Here is a 14,896-nt window from a genome sequence, read left to right as displayed (position 1 = left end):
AATAAAACTGTTGGACTATAACCTGGTGTTGTAAGATTCCTTGCATTCATCATTTCGAAGAGGAGCAGGGGAGTTCTCCCGTGTTGTGGTCAACATTTATCCCTCAACCAACATCACTAAAAGAGATTATCGGCTCATTAACACGTTGCTGTTTGTGGGATCTTGCTGTGTGAAATTTGGCTGCCTCATTGCCTACATTACAAACCACTACACTGCAAAAGCACTTCATTGGCTGTAAAGCGCTTTGGGACGTCCTGAGATCATGAAATGCGCTGTGTAAATGGAAGTCTTTATGAGTCCTAGCTCCCTTCATCCTCGAGTGTTTTCAATAGGTAAAGTATTGGAGGGTGCCTAGGCTCACAGAGAACCTTTATTAGATAAAACAAAAGCAAAATATCATGGATGCTGGAAATCTGAAATAAAAACAGGAAATGCTGGAAATACTCAGGTCAGGCAGCATCTGTGGAGAGAGAAACAGTTTTAACCTTTCATGGGAACTGGAAAATGTTAAGAGATTTAACAGCTTTTAAGCAAGTACAGAGACAGGGAAAAAGGGGGCAATGAAAGAACAAAAGGGAGAGGTCTGTGCTAGGGTGGAGGGCAGGAGTGATTAAAATTACTCCTGGAAAGGAGTGAGGGTGCAATGCAAAAGGAGATGATAATGAGACAAGTATAGAACAAAAGATGGGTCCAGAGGAGGTGTAAATGGTTACAACAGAATAGAGGAGGGAGAGGGAAGCATGGAAAATCTGGCAAAGATAGGAAGGCTTCCATGGACCGAAAATGTAGTGGAAGAAAGGCAGCTAGACCCCCAGGGGTGCGGGCCATGTACTGATAGGGGATCACCAGCCCACACCTCCTCCATCCCCAGTGGCTCTTGTGCAGCCATCCTCCATTACCAACACCTTCAGTCAGAGACAAAATGGGAGCAGTGTTTAAGGTCTAAGATCACCCTACCTCCACATAGAATGTACAGCGCAGATACAGGCCAATTGGCCCCAACAGGTGCATGCCAGTGTTTATGCTCCACACGCGCCTCCTCCCTCCCTACTTCATCTAACCCTGTCAGCATATCCTTCTATTCCTTTCTCCCTCATGTGTTTATCTAGCTTCCCCTTAAATGCATCTATGCTAGTCGCCTCAATTGAGATGAGGAATTTCTTCACTCAGAGTTGTGAATCTTTGGAATTCTCTACCCCAGAGGGCTGTGGATGCTCAGTTGTTGAGTATATTCAAGACTGAGATCAATGGATATTTGGACACTAAGGGAATCAAGGGATACGAGGATAGGGTGGGAAAGTGGAGTTGAGGTAGAAGATCAGCCATGATATTGAATGGCGGCAGAGAATAGTTAGGCGCATAGACAGGTAGACAGACTAACATAGATAGATATATAGAGAGAGAAAAGAGGAATTAAATACACCAGACATTAATGTATCAATTGCAATACTTTATTGATTTAGCACTTTTAGGTGCTTTCATGTTGATTAACGAAGACCAATTAATATTCTGAATATGGGTTCACTCAAACACCGCTGTAGTTAGAGAAATACAATATTTCGTTTTTGCCAGTATACACGTGTTATATTTGCTGTTACGGATTCTTGGCATTCAAACTGTCCACTCTTTTTCTGTTAGATAATTGCCTGCAAATTTCTAAAGCTAAATATTATAATGCAAAGAAATGTACCGAATCACATAACATTTCTTAATTCACATTGCTCTCTAAACAAACTATAAATGAACGGCAGTAATCCTGTACTTTGATGCAGGAATGTTGAGTACAGTGTAGTTCCTCAAAGGGCTAGTTGTGTGTGATTTGCTCAAGCATTGCCTTGCTCAGATCGGTCTCCCTTTTTTCCCTGTAATGTAAAATCAATTTAATCAAAATCCGAGAAAACAAAGAACAAGTTCACAAATTAAAGCAAAATAAAATATACTTCCAATCGGTGAAGTTCACACAAACACACAACTCCCTCACACTCAGACATTTTTGTGAGCACCGGTTTTGACTCCTCTGTGTAAAAATAATGCAAAATGGCATGTAGAACACAGTAAACATTCAAATTTGAACTTTGCCGATTGAAAGTTCTACGATTAGCTAAATAAATGTTCCAACTTAATTTTTTAAAAAACAAAATGTACAGACCTCTTCGGCATGCCGTGTTTGCAGTTTCCTTAAAAAAAAAAACAGACTGTGATAGATTTATAACAGTAATTGTTTTGGTGAAAGCACATTAACTTTGTCAAAAATATTTTTTGCTAATTAAACACCTAGGCTGATGACATCCTTGGAAATGTGTCCCTAAATCATTTCATAATTTTCTACAGAGATCTTATCTTTACCATTCTCCCGAGGTAGTATGTAGATGGTGAGGTCTGGAATTTCTGAGCAATCCACCAGCCTCTTGAAGTGTTCCATAATGACAGAGCTTACGGTCAAATTCCTCCCTGCAAAGGCAGACAGCTGTTAATTGATGAAAGAGGCACCAAATCTAACACATACGGTGGAACTGGATGGAACGTGCATTCTTGATTTCTACCAAAGTTTTCGCAGGACAAAGCCTCGTTTCACAACCTCTTGTGTTATCTGTATTCCAAACTCCTTTACTTGGTGAATAAAGTGATAATCTTTTGTCATCTGTGTTGAAATGTCTTCATTCCTGTGCTGAGGGTATTGCTATACTGTACTGTATATGCAAGACCAGAAGTGAGAGGCACTCGATTATCTGCCAATTCCTTTTATTCACCCCTTTCTATTATGGCGAATAATGGACGTTGTGCTGTAATTTCTCAATAAACTACTCCAGCATACAAGTATCACATATTTCCAGCAGAGAATAATTTGAACTGAGAATTAAATTCATAAATAATTAACGTTAGCTAACAAGCCAGGAATAGAAGCTTACACTGGACTGGAACAATAACAACAAGTTGCATTTTTACAGTGTCTTTAAAGTAGGAAGACGTCCCAAGGCGCTTCACAGACGCGATTATCAGACAAAAAATTGACACCGAGCCAAAGAGGGAGCTATTAGGATATTAGGACGGGTGACTAAAAGCTTGGTCAACGAGGAAAGGAGGGTCTTAAAGGAGGAGAGGGGGGTTTAGGGAGGGAATTCCAGAGCTTAGGGCCCAGACGGCTGAAGGCACGGAGGCCAATGGTGGAGCGATTAAAATCGGGGCTGTGCAAGAGGCCAGAATTGGAGGAGCGCAGAGATCTCGGAGGGTTGTAGGGCTGGAGGAGGTTACAGAGATAGGGAGGGGTGAGGCCATGGAGGGATTTGAACACAAGGATTAGAATTTTAAAAAGAGAGATGTTGTTGGATTGGGAGCCAAATTAGATCAGTGAGCACAGGCCTGATGGGTGAACGGGACTTGGTGAGAGTTAGGATACGGGCAGCAGAGTTTTGGCCGAGCTTAAGGTAATGGAGGGAGGAAGATGGTCATTGTTAGTCCCTTCTTAGGGGCATTCAACCCAACCAACTGCACCAGCACTGATCAGATTTATTCCAGTAGCAGGTGGATTTTGGTGACAAACAGTCTTGGGATAGACATGTTACCAACTTCTTGGAAATGGAACAGTCTTTCTCGAAAATGGGTGAAGAAAACAGCTAGGCTGTTAGGCATCCCCACACCTAGGATCTTGGGTTGCACAATGTATTTTGTATACACAGCATCTTCAGATGGTAAAAGGAATTTTAACTTTCTGGTCATCAACAAGTAATTGTAGCTTACCGAATAAAAAGAAGGTGTCAGTGGTACATTTCCCACGGCTGGAGTGATGGAGTACAACATATTCGGTGTTAGAAACTAGAATTTTGTACCCTGAGTTACCTGTCGAAGCAAAGAAAGAAAGAAAGGCTTACATTTATACAGCACCTTTCATAACCTCAGGACGTCCCAAAGCCCTTTACAGCTGATGAGGTATTTTTGAAGTGTAGTCACTGTTGTAATGTAGGAAACGTGGCAGCCAATTTGCGCACAGCAAGCTCCCACAAACAGCAATGTGATAATGACCAGATAATCTGTTTTTAGTGATGTTGGTTATGGGATAAATGTTGGTCAGAACACCGGGGAGAACTCCCCTGCTCTTCTTTGAAACAGTGCAATGGATACTTTTCCGTCCGCCTGAGGGGGCAGACGGGGCCTCGGTTTAATATCTCATCTGAAAGACAGCACTTCCGACAGTGCAGCACTCCTTCGGTACTGCATGGGAGTGTCGGCCTAGGTTTTGTGGTCAAATCTCTGGAGTGGACTTAGTAAAGTGAAGAGAAAGTGGATGCAAAGGAAGCCAGAGTGAGAAGAGCAGAAAGCACTGACAGTGTTGAATGAGGTTGCAGAGGTAGGGACGGGTAAGACCATGGAGGCCAGAGTGCTACCACTGAGCCAAGGTTGACATATAGTGTTGGTTACAGAGGATGTACAGCAGAGAAACAGGTCCTTAGGCCTAACTGGACTGTGCTGGCATGGGAGCCTCCTTTCACCCCTCTTCATCTCACTCTATCAGAGAGGAATGGTTGAGGGAGGAACACTGACCAGTGCATTGGGAAAACACCCTGGTCTTTTTCAAATAGTGCCATGAGATCTTTAAAGTCCACCAGAACAGGCAGATCAAGCCTCAGTTTAACATCTCAACCAAAGGACAGCAGCCCGCCCTCAGCGCAGCCCGCCCTCGGCGCCGACAGCGCAGCCCGCCGACAGCGCAGCCCGCCCTGAGTACTGCACTGCAGTGTCAGTCTAAATGACATGCTCAAGTCCTGGACTGGGATTTGACCCTGAAGACATTTACAACAAACTCTAATCATAAAGAAGAAGTGTTAACAGTCTCAGGTAGGTTTGGTGAGGGGGAATGAACCAGTACCAGGTACAGCTATTAGTGGATCCATTGAGGAACAGCATCAACAAGCACAGGGGGTGTCTGTCGATTGAAGCGAGTGTGAAGAATGGAAGCAACAACAATTTGCATTTATATAGCGCCTTTAACATCCCAAGGCGCTTCACAGGAGCGATTATCAAACAAAATTTGACACCGGGCCACGTAAGGAGATATTAGGACAGGTGATCAAAAGCTCGGTCAAAGAAGTAGGTTTTAAGGAGCGTCTCAAAGGAGAGAGAGGCGGAGAGGTTTAGGGAGGGAATTCCAGAGCATAGGGCCCAGGCAGCTGAAGGCACGGCCGCCAATGGTGGGACGATTAAGATCGGGGATGCGCAAGAGGCCAGAGTTGTAGGAGTGCAGAGATCTCAGAGGGTTGCAGGGCTGGAGGAGATCACAGCGATAGGGAGGGGGCGAGACCGTGGAGGGATCTAAACACGAGGATGAGAATTTTAAAACGAGGCGTTGCTGGACCGGGAGCCAGTGTAGGTCAGCGAGCACAGGGGGTGATGGGTGAACGGGACTTGGTGCGAGTTAGGATACGGGGCAGCTCAGCATCGCCCTGGTGCAGCAGGAGGTGCCGCTCCAAGTTTGAGATGCATTCTTGGTGCGACGTAGAGGGAGCTAAGCAACACCCCTGATCTGTGCCATCGACCTTAGAGTTCTGTAACCAGGAGACTGTTCCAGTCCTGCCCCTCCCCCCACCCCCATCGCCTGCCATGAGGAGCCCAGAGAGACGCATTTAAATAATAAAACATTGCACCAACCTCTAGAAGCACTGACAGAAGAATTGGAGTAGTTTATCTCTATTTTTGTGCATATTCCATCCCTGTTGCGTTGACCAATATAGAAAATGCAAAGTTAGTAACAAGATACAATTATTTATTTGTTAATAGTACAAGAGGCAAAATGACTGAAAAAACCCTCATGGTTATTGGAGTTTATTCCCTAGCTTCAGTCGAGTTGGGAACTCAAGAACCCTGTGTGCCCGTTACCTCTTAAACTACTGGAAGAAATGTGTTATATTAACCACACACACATCTACTTCATTCAGGAGGGTATGTATTAAATTATTATTTAACTTTCTTGTGTTGTTTTCTATGTAAATGGCCTGCGTCTAGCATATGTGCATCGAGGTATCGAAAGCACCAGAGAGAAAGAAAGAAAGCTAGTCATTTCCTGCTGGTTTTTCTGACCTTGAGGAAGTCTATCATGATGACATGTGTCTGTTCTCAGGTTATGATTTTATTTTGTGTTTCCAATTTTCACTCCTCCCCTCCTGAAGATGGCTATGTTTGGTGACACTAGTATTCCCGGCCAGAATAGAGATGATTGGGTAATTCCCTTGTCAATCACGCCTGGAGACCGCACTGCTGTAAGTGACTGGGATTGATTTTACACACATAATTTGTACTATGTAACTATCCTCCACTCACTGCACTTTGCTGGAGAAATCATCTTGCTTTTATTGGGAGAAGTTGCTGCAGTTTCGGCCATGAGTTCTGTTTGCTGCAGATTCTTTTTAAATAGCTGAAACGTTAACTCTGTTTCTTTCTCCACAAATGCTGCCTCATTTGCTGAACTTTTCCAGCATTTTCTGTTTTTATTTCTGTAAATAGACTGTTTGCTGCGAGTCCTGCCGTAGGTCCCATCCCACCTCCAATTCATCGGCTGACACGGTGGTGTCAACAAACACACTGCCTGAATACAGTAACTCCCTCACTGGGCTGCGCTTCCACTGGCAGTAGTTGCTCTCCAACACGTCACTCAAGTGGCTTTGATTCGTGGTCAGATCTTGGAGAGAGTGCCAGCAGTCTGTCTGATGGTAAAGGACACCGCATCGGATTCCAATCCTGCCCTCACCCAGCGTCCAGGCACGTGCACATCCAGTAGGGATCGCTGTAGAGCGACAAGGATTGGGCCAACAATGGCCAGCTTCCCCCTTCATAACCCCAGGCTGCTGCGGCTAGCTCGAACACTCTACTGCTGCCCAGCAAGATCGGCTAATTCCGCGCACCTTAGAGAGAGTGGCTAGTGAAAGTGGAGCTGCCTACTGAGGGATGGGCAATCTGCTTCTTACCCAACTTGCCGACATAGCGACTCCTCTCAAAGGAATTTCCGTTGATTCTACTTACTGACACAAGTTTGAAAACTATGGCTCCAAATGTATGAATGAATATCAAATGACTCTTCCATTAATTTATTTTTTATTAAGGAAACTCTGCGCTAGATTTTTCAACTTACCGATCGATGTGGAGATAGAGGGTGCTCCTATTGTCCATGGAGATTATTATGCTGTTCAATCCATCAATTTTTTCTGTGGTGTTACTGGCAATAGCAATGGTGTGCCAATCCCCAAAAGGCTTACAGACATAAAAGGAGAATGAACAGCAATTGAATACATCGGTGCGGCAGAACAGGAAAGTCAACCTTATCTTAAAAAAAAATTTGGTGGCAAATTTCTTTCGAGTTTTCCCCGGCTGGGATGTAAACTTTAAACGTTGCCCCTGACCTCAGTGGCCCACAAAGTCAAAAAGTTTGGACACCTGAGCTAGAGCTTTGCCTCCCATTTACTGTCTCTCCGTGATTGGCACTTGGGATCCCCTTCTCCCCTGTTTTTCCCCTCTATTTTCCAACCTTACTAAAACGCCTCTTCATCTTTCATTCCAGTTTTGATGAAGGGTTACACACCTAAAAGGTCAATAATCTGTCTTTTACAGTTGCCGACTGACCTGCTCTGTGCAATCAGCATCTTCTGTTTTTATTTTACTTTTCGAGTTATTTTCACTCAGCCCCCGCCTTCTGCCAAAGAACAGTGTGATGTGCCATCTAGTGGCATAACCAAGCATTATCGAAACTCACCCGACAAATCACGCAGATCTAATGGATTAGCAGCCCTGGGATTGAAATTCAAATCTGCTGGTTAAGAGCCATGCATTCAGACAATCTACCACTGTACTGTTATAAATTTAATTCACTGCACATCTACTGTGCACTTCTAGAAAGCCAACATTGTTGGTGCACTGTCCCTCCTCATCCTTCTCGACCTGTCTGCAGCCTTTGACACGGTTGGCCACACCATCCTCCTCCAACGCCTCTCCTCCGTTGTCCAGCAGAGTGGGACTGCCCCCATCTGATTTCATTCTTACCTATCCAGTTGAATCACCTGCAATGTCTTCTCTTCCCGCTCCGTTACCTCTGGAGTCCCCCAAGGATCTATCCTTGCCCCCTCCTATTTCTCATCTACACGATGCCCTTCTGCGTTCCAAAAACACAAAGTCGGATTCCACATGTACGCTGACGACACCCAGTTCTACCTCACCACCGCCTCTCTCAACCCTGTCACAGCCTTCGATTTGTCACGCTGCTTGTCTGACATCCAGTACTGGATGAGCAGAAATTTCCTCCAATTAAATATCGGGAAGACCAAAGCCACTGTCTTCGCTTCCCACCACAAACTCCGTTCCCTGGCCACCAATTCCATCCCTCTCCCTGGCCACTGCCTTAGGCTGAACCAGACTGTTTGCAATCTTGGCGTCCTATTTGAGCCTGAGCTGAGGTTCTGACCCCATATCGTCTCCATCACCAAAACCGCCTACATCCACCTCCGTAACATTGCCTGTCTCTGCACCTGGCCTCAGCGCTGATGCTGCTGAAACTCTCGTCCCTGCTTTTGTTACCTCTAGACTCGACTATTCCAATGCTCTCCTGACTGGCCTCCCATCTTCCACCCTCTGTAAACTTGAGCTCATCTAAAACTCTGCTGCCCCGTATCCTAACTCGCACCAAGTCCTGTTCACCCATCACCCACTGTGCTCACTGACCTACATTGGTCTGGGAACGCCTCGATTTTAAAATTCTCATCCTTGTGTTCAAATCCCTCCACTGACACACTGCCAGGGATCCCCTGTAAATCCGGTTTCTATTGACCATTGGCAGCTTTGCTGGGGGGGGGGGCGGGGGTTGCGGAGGGGGCTACTAGTCTGCTGCTGGTCTACAGAAACTGGATTTAACAGTGTAGATACTGGCAAGCAGCTCATGAGCACTGGGCTCCCGGAACAGCGACTACATTTCACAAGTACTTCGACGGCTGTGAAGTGCTATGGGACGTCCTGAGGTCGTGAAAGGCCCTGTGTAACTGCAAGTTCCTTCTTTAAAACACCAAAAGAACATCCGCTTAAAAAAAAGTGGAGCATCAGCGTAATTCTTAAACTCACCTCGAACAGGTCGAGCATGGATGCATTACTTTCCTTTGTTGTGCAGTCAGTGAGCGGTGTGGCCGTAGATGAGATTGCAGAGAAGATCAACACAGACAGGACAAGGAACAGCAGCATCTGGGGTCTCGTGCCACACGCGCACATCGTGATATTCACTCAGTCGGGTTCTTCTCCGCACCAGGCTGGTGAACGTCACACGGAAGGGTCGGATGAAGAATTACTGGGAAACCAAAGCCTTTTTAAGGACAGCTATTACCAATGCAGTGTCGTCAAAGAGGTGGGATTTGGAAATTGGGTCCTTTAACCCCTAGTAGACTTGCATGCATTGCAGTGATTTTCAAAACTTGTGTGTGGGGAGCCTGCTGCAAACAATAACATGCTCCCAACGACTCCAGCCAAATACTGACACCTGCCAGAAAAATACTGGCGCAGTCCCATGGACCCCAGGCAAATACTGGCATAGTCCCGAGGAGCCCAGACAAACATTGGCACAGTCCCAAGGAACCTAGGCAAATACTCGCAGTCTCCAGGAGCCCAGGCAAACATTGGCACAGTCCTGAAGACCCCAGGCAATACTGGCACAGTTCCGAGTACCTCAGGTAAATATTGGCACACGACCTGGAACCACGAGGAATTACTGATAGACTTTTGGGGAAGCCTTGAAAATATTACACATTCCTGGGGAGCCTTTGTAAATAATGACACACTACAAGGGACCCCTGCAAATATAGAAAACACTCGGAGACCCCCTGTAATTACTGACGCAGTCTTGGAGGCCCCCCTGTAAATACTGACACAGTCTTGGGGACCCTCTTGTAAATACTGATGCACCCTTTAAGACCCTCCTACAAATACAGACACATTCTTGGGGATCTTCTGTTCCAAATTCTGAAAGACATGTTTGGGCTACCCTAAGAAAACAGCAAAGTCATTGCATAGTGTTGGTAAATCAACAAAAAATCTTGAATACAGAGGCATGTGGTGCGATGTGGTGTGTGGCATATTAGCCCAAAATGGACTTGAATCTGATGATCTTGCAGACCACCTGGGCATAAGGTGCTGGACAGTTCAATATGAAACTAGAAATATGATACTTAGCTAATAAAGGCCTTGGTATATTTGGAATAGTGTGTCCAGTTTTGGTCCCCTCACATGGCGGGGGATATTGAGGCCTTAGTGATGGTCCAGAGGATGGAGACTAGGGTGATACCCAGTCTCTCGGCTCTTATCTCTCACAATAGGCTCAGGGAACTGGGGATTAATTTCACTGGAGAAGCGCAGGTGATGAGGTGATACGATCAAGGTTTTTAAAGTGGTGAAGGTAACAGATTCTATCTGGGTGGACGGGTTATTTGAGTTGGATAGGGACGGAAGAACGAGGGGGCATGTTTTTGGAATTGGGGTAAATGCCAGGAAGTCTTTCATTTCACAGAGAGTCATTGGCTTCTTGAATGGATTATCAAAACTGGTGTTAAGTATAGATTCACTGCAGTCCTTCAAAAGGGAGCTGGACAAGTTCCTGAAAGTCAAGGACGTCTCTAGCTGAGGCCTAACTATTGATTTTATAAAGGTTCAGCAACAACTTCCTATGCCTCTATTTATAAAGCCCAGGATCCCATATGCTTTTTTAACCAACTTGTTGTTCTACCTTCAGGTACGAGTTACTGCAGCCTCCTGGAGCTTGCTCGATTGCCTTTGGGTGGGGGGGCTTGGACTGTTTGTTTTATTGGCATTTCATTACCCACTCTGGCCTCTTTTGAACCCCATCTCCCATTTTCCTCTCCTAGCGCAGCCGCAAAGCCTTCGGTTGTCTCGGGCTGTCACTCGAACTCTCTCCGTAAACCCCTCTATCACGCGGTCTCTCTGCCCCTCCTTGAAAAATCGCCTCACACCCCACCTCCTTGACCACGTCCCCTAACCCTTTTCCCCACCATTGCTCGATGTCTGCTTTTTACCTCTGTGAAGTACTTTGGGGTGTTTTATTACATTACTGCTTTTCTATGAGTGCAAGTTGCTTTGGTTGAAAATTGAACCTGATTTTATTTTATTTCAGAAATGATACCAGAGTCCTCAAATAGATTAAACATTGTTGGTGCTCAAGACTGATCCCTTGAGGCATCGCAGATATGCACATGGGTCAAAGGGTGGTTTTCGATGTTGAGGCACTGGGAGAGATCACATATACACACTGCCCATATTAATTCACCATCATTAAATCAGTATTGTGCCTTGAATAAAGCAAGATATTGTACTTTTAAAAGTTCCTGGAGTATTTTGTAACTGAACACCAGAATGTTGTGCGCAGAAAAGAGCTGATTTGAGATCTGTATGCAGCTGCAAGGGATTTGGGTAGCTTGATCTGAAAAAAATGGATTTAGATGTTGCAGAAACAAAGCTGCTTTCTGTCAAATTCTGGAGATGTTGCATGTACTGGGGCAGAAGATGCAAGTCATGTTTAATATGACAAGTTAATGAAAAGGTGAATTACAACAAATGTCAAAAGCATTGCACCATAATTTGATGATCAACAACTACTTGCATTTATATAGCGCCTTTAACGTAGTAAAATGTCCCAAGGCGCTTCACAGGAGCAATTAACAAACAAAATTTGAAACCAAGCCACATAAGGAGATATTAGGACAGGTGACCAAAAGTTTGGTCAAAGAGGTGGGTTTGAAGGTGCGTCTTCGAGGAGGAGAAGAGAGAGGGGCGGAGAAGTTTAGGGAGGGCATTCCAGAGCTTAGGATTTAGGCAGCTGAAGGCACGGCCGCCAATGGTGGAGCGATTAAAATCGGGGATGCGCAAGAGGCCAGAATTGGTGGAGTGCAGAGATCTCGGAAGGTTGTAGGGCTGGAGGAGTTTACAGAGATAGGGAGGGGTGAGGCCATGAAGGGATTTGAAAATAAGGATGAGAACTTTAAAATCGAGGCGAGCCGATCCCATCCCAGTCAATGTAGGTGGATGGGAAAACGGGACTTGGGAGAGAGTTAGGACATGGGCAGCAGTGTTTTGGATGAGCTCAAGATCCAACACAAAACCTTTATCCATTTTCTGCCAACAGCAACAAAGTACATATTTAGAGTCTGTTAACAGAGAAATGTCCACATTAGGCAATGGAAGCAAACACCAGGGTTGTGGAGGCAGGAACCCTCACAACATTCAAGAAGCATTTGGATGAGCACTTGAAATGCCATAGCATACAAGGCTACGGACCAAATGCTGGAATATGGGATTAGAGTAGACAGGGCTTGATGGCCGGCGCGGACACGATGGGCCGAAGGGCCTCTATCCGTGCTGTATAACTCTATGACCAAGCAGGACTTAAGAGTTTAGGGAAGTGACCAAAGGCAATGCTAAAAGAGATGAAGCATTTTGAGGACGCTTTTGAATGTGGGAATAGATGCAAGGCAGAGGCATCTAGGAAGAGAATTCCAGAGTGCAGGATGTGACAGTTGAAGGTTTTGTCACCAAAAGTGGAGTGATGGGCAAGGGGAGGAGATGAACAGTAGACCAAGGTCAAAAAGTAGGTGCAAGCTGAGATGTAGGCTGGAGCAGATTGCAGAGGCTCAGGAGGGATTTGTAAATAAGCATAGGGATTTCAAAATCCATTTTTGCTGTGGGATGCGGAGCCAATGGAGTCTGCTGAGGTCAGGGGCATTAGGTGAGGAGGACATAGCAGCGATGAGATACGAGTGGCAGAGTTTTGGGAGAGTCGGAGAAGATAAGCCTAAAAGGTGACAAATGCATGGATGAGGCAGGATAAGGACAGAGGTGATTGATGTTGTGCAGATAATAGGTGGCCTTTGCGATGCTTTGAAGCTTAGCTCAGGGTTAAATAGGAGAGTGAGATTACATACGGTTGGGTTCAGACTAATTGAGCAGAAGGTTGGGGGAGTAGAATATGGGCATGGGTGAGGAGTTTTTGGCAGGAGCTGAACAGCCTTAAACTGGAGAAATTTCTGGCCGTCCAGGACTTGCTTTTAGTCAGGCAGTTGTACAGCACAGCAACAACTCTGGAGTCAAGGGTGGTGGCGGCAGAGAGATGTAGCTGTATGTCAGCGCATATAATGGAAGCGGACCCCAGCCTTCAGAGGTAATACTGTCAAGCGACAGCATGGAGGTCAGAAATAGGAGAGTTGGGGGTGGAAATCAAGAATGGAATTGGGGTTCTCCAGAGGTTTCCATGTGATTCACTGACTTTTGTGGGACAGGTAGCAATGGGAGTAGAAGAAAGTGGCGTCACAGAAGTGGACCATAGAGGAAAGCCGGAAGCAACATGCCCAAGTAGGGGCAAGACGACAATTACGACCATGCTACCAGGAAGCCCACGATGAAATGGAAAACTTGAAGACGAAATTTGAGTTACTGGGGGACAACCTACTGATCGGCGCCACGGACCATAAAATGTGTGTTGCTGCTGCGAGACACATTCAGGTCTGTTTGATGAAAGAAAGGCAGAACCTGGTTGCAAACTGGAGGATCACAAACTCTCAACAATTGGAATTTGTCTCAACAACTTGAGGTTTAATTCTTCTTAAAAAAAAAAATTAATTAGATGCTAATTCTTAAACAACAGTGTTGTGAATTCTATAAAAAGCAGCTCGCTTTAGTAAACCCTCCTTCCAATTAAAATGGTTGTGAGCTCTGGCCACAGAACTCATTCACCCAATTCCACTTTTTTTTTATTCATTCATGGGATGTGGGCGTCGCTGGCAAGGCCAGCATTTATTGCCATCCCTAATTGCCCTTGAGAAGGTTGTAAACAATTTTACAACACCAAGTTATAGTCCAGCATGGTGTTGTAAAATTGTTTACAATTATCAACCCCAGTCCATCACCGGCATATCCACACCTTGAGAAGGTGGTGGTGAGCCGCCTTCTTGAACCGCTGCAGTCCGTGTGGTGAAGGTTCTCCCACATGCTGTTAGGTAGGGAGTTCCAGGAGGGGAACGTGCAGGTGGTGTTGTGCCCATGTGCCTGCTGCCCTCGTCCTTCTAGGTGGTGGAGGTCATGGGTTTGTGAGGTGCTGTCAAAGAAGCCTTGGCGAGTTGCTGCAGTGCATCCTGTGGATGGTACACACTACAGCCACAGTGCGCCAGTGGTGAAGGGAGTGAATGTTTTGGGTGGTGGATGGGGTGCCAATCAACTGGGCTGCCTTGTCCTGGATAGTGTCGAGCTTCTTGAGTGTTGTTGGAGCTGCACTCATCCAGGCAAGTGGAGAGTATTCCATCACACTCCTGACTTGTGCCTTGTAGATGGTGGAAAGGCTTTGGGGAATCAGGAGGTGAGACACTCGCCGCAGAATACCCAGCCTCTGACCTGCCCTTGTAGCCACAGTATTTATGTGGCTGGTCCAGTTAAGTTTCTGGTCAATGCTGACCCCTAGGATGTTGATGATGGGGGATTCAGCGATGGTAATGCCGTTGAATGTCAAGGGGAGGTGGTTAGACTCTCTTGTTGGAGATGATCATTGCCTGGCACTGCTGGAATTAGTTTGGTTTAGTCCACAGCCTTACCATGAGATGTGCAGCTGGCTGTCATAAGCCAATCAATTAATACCTTTTTTGGAGAGGGGTGGGGGGAGAGATGGGAATGGACATGTCATTCACTTGGTCCACTGCAAGTTGTGAAATATGCAGCATCACTAATAGCCCAGTGGCCACTCTCCTGGCAGACAGAGGCTGCCTGACTGAGACAAGCTGGAGAAGAAAAAAGGGTGCAAATGAGAAAAATGAATTCACCCCCACCCAAAACCAAACACTAAAATTGATTCTTTACAGCCTGAAAGTTATTTTCCTCTTCT

At 45.7% G+C, this 14,896-nt stretch overlaps 1 protein-coding gene across 1 annotated transcript in view; it reads right to left on the bottom strand.

Annotated features, from left to right (window-relative positions):
- Positions 1-1,452: 1,452 nt before the first annotated feature.
- Positions 1,453-14,896, bottom strand: part of odf2a (outer dense fiber of sperm tails 2a) — a 57,309-nt gene continuing 43,865 nt past the window's right edge. Inside the window, exons 20-25 of the mRNA XM_067969945.1 lie at positions 7,121-7,239; positions 5,644-5,705; positions 3,739-3,837; positions 2,347-2,451; positions 2,150-2,177; positions 1,453-1,862 (exon numbers count right to left, since the gene is read on the bottom strand). Coding sequence (XP_067826046.1) covers positions 1,805-1,862; positions 2,150-2,177; positions 2,347-2,451; positions 3,739-3,837; positions 5,644-5,705; positions 7,121-7,239 — 471 coding nt within the window. The 3' untranslated portion in view covers positions 1,453-1,804. The remainder of the gene's footprint in view (positions 1,863-2,149; positions 2,178-2,346; positions 2,452-3,738; positions 3,838-5,643; positions 5,706-7,120; positions 7,240-14,896) is intronic.

This window comes from Heptranchias perlo, chromosome 31, assembly GCF_035084215.1.
Source record: "Heptranchias perlo isolate sHepPer1 chromosome 31, sHepPer1.hap1, whole genome shotgun sequence".
NCBI lineage: Eukaryota > Metazoa > Chordata > Chondrichthyes > Hexanchiformes > Hexanchidae > Heptranchias > Heptranchias perlo.
Note: the sequence above shows the minus strand (reverse complement) of the source record. Positions and strands in the feature narration are given on the sequence as shown.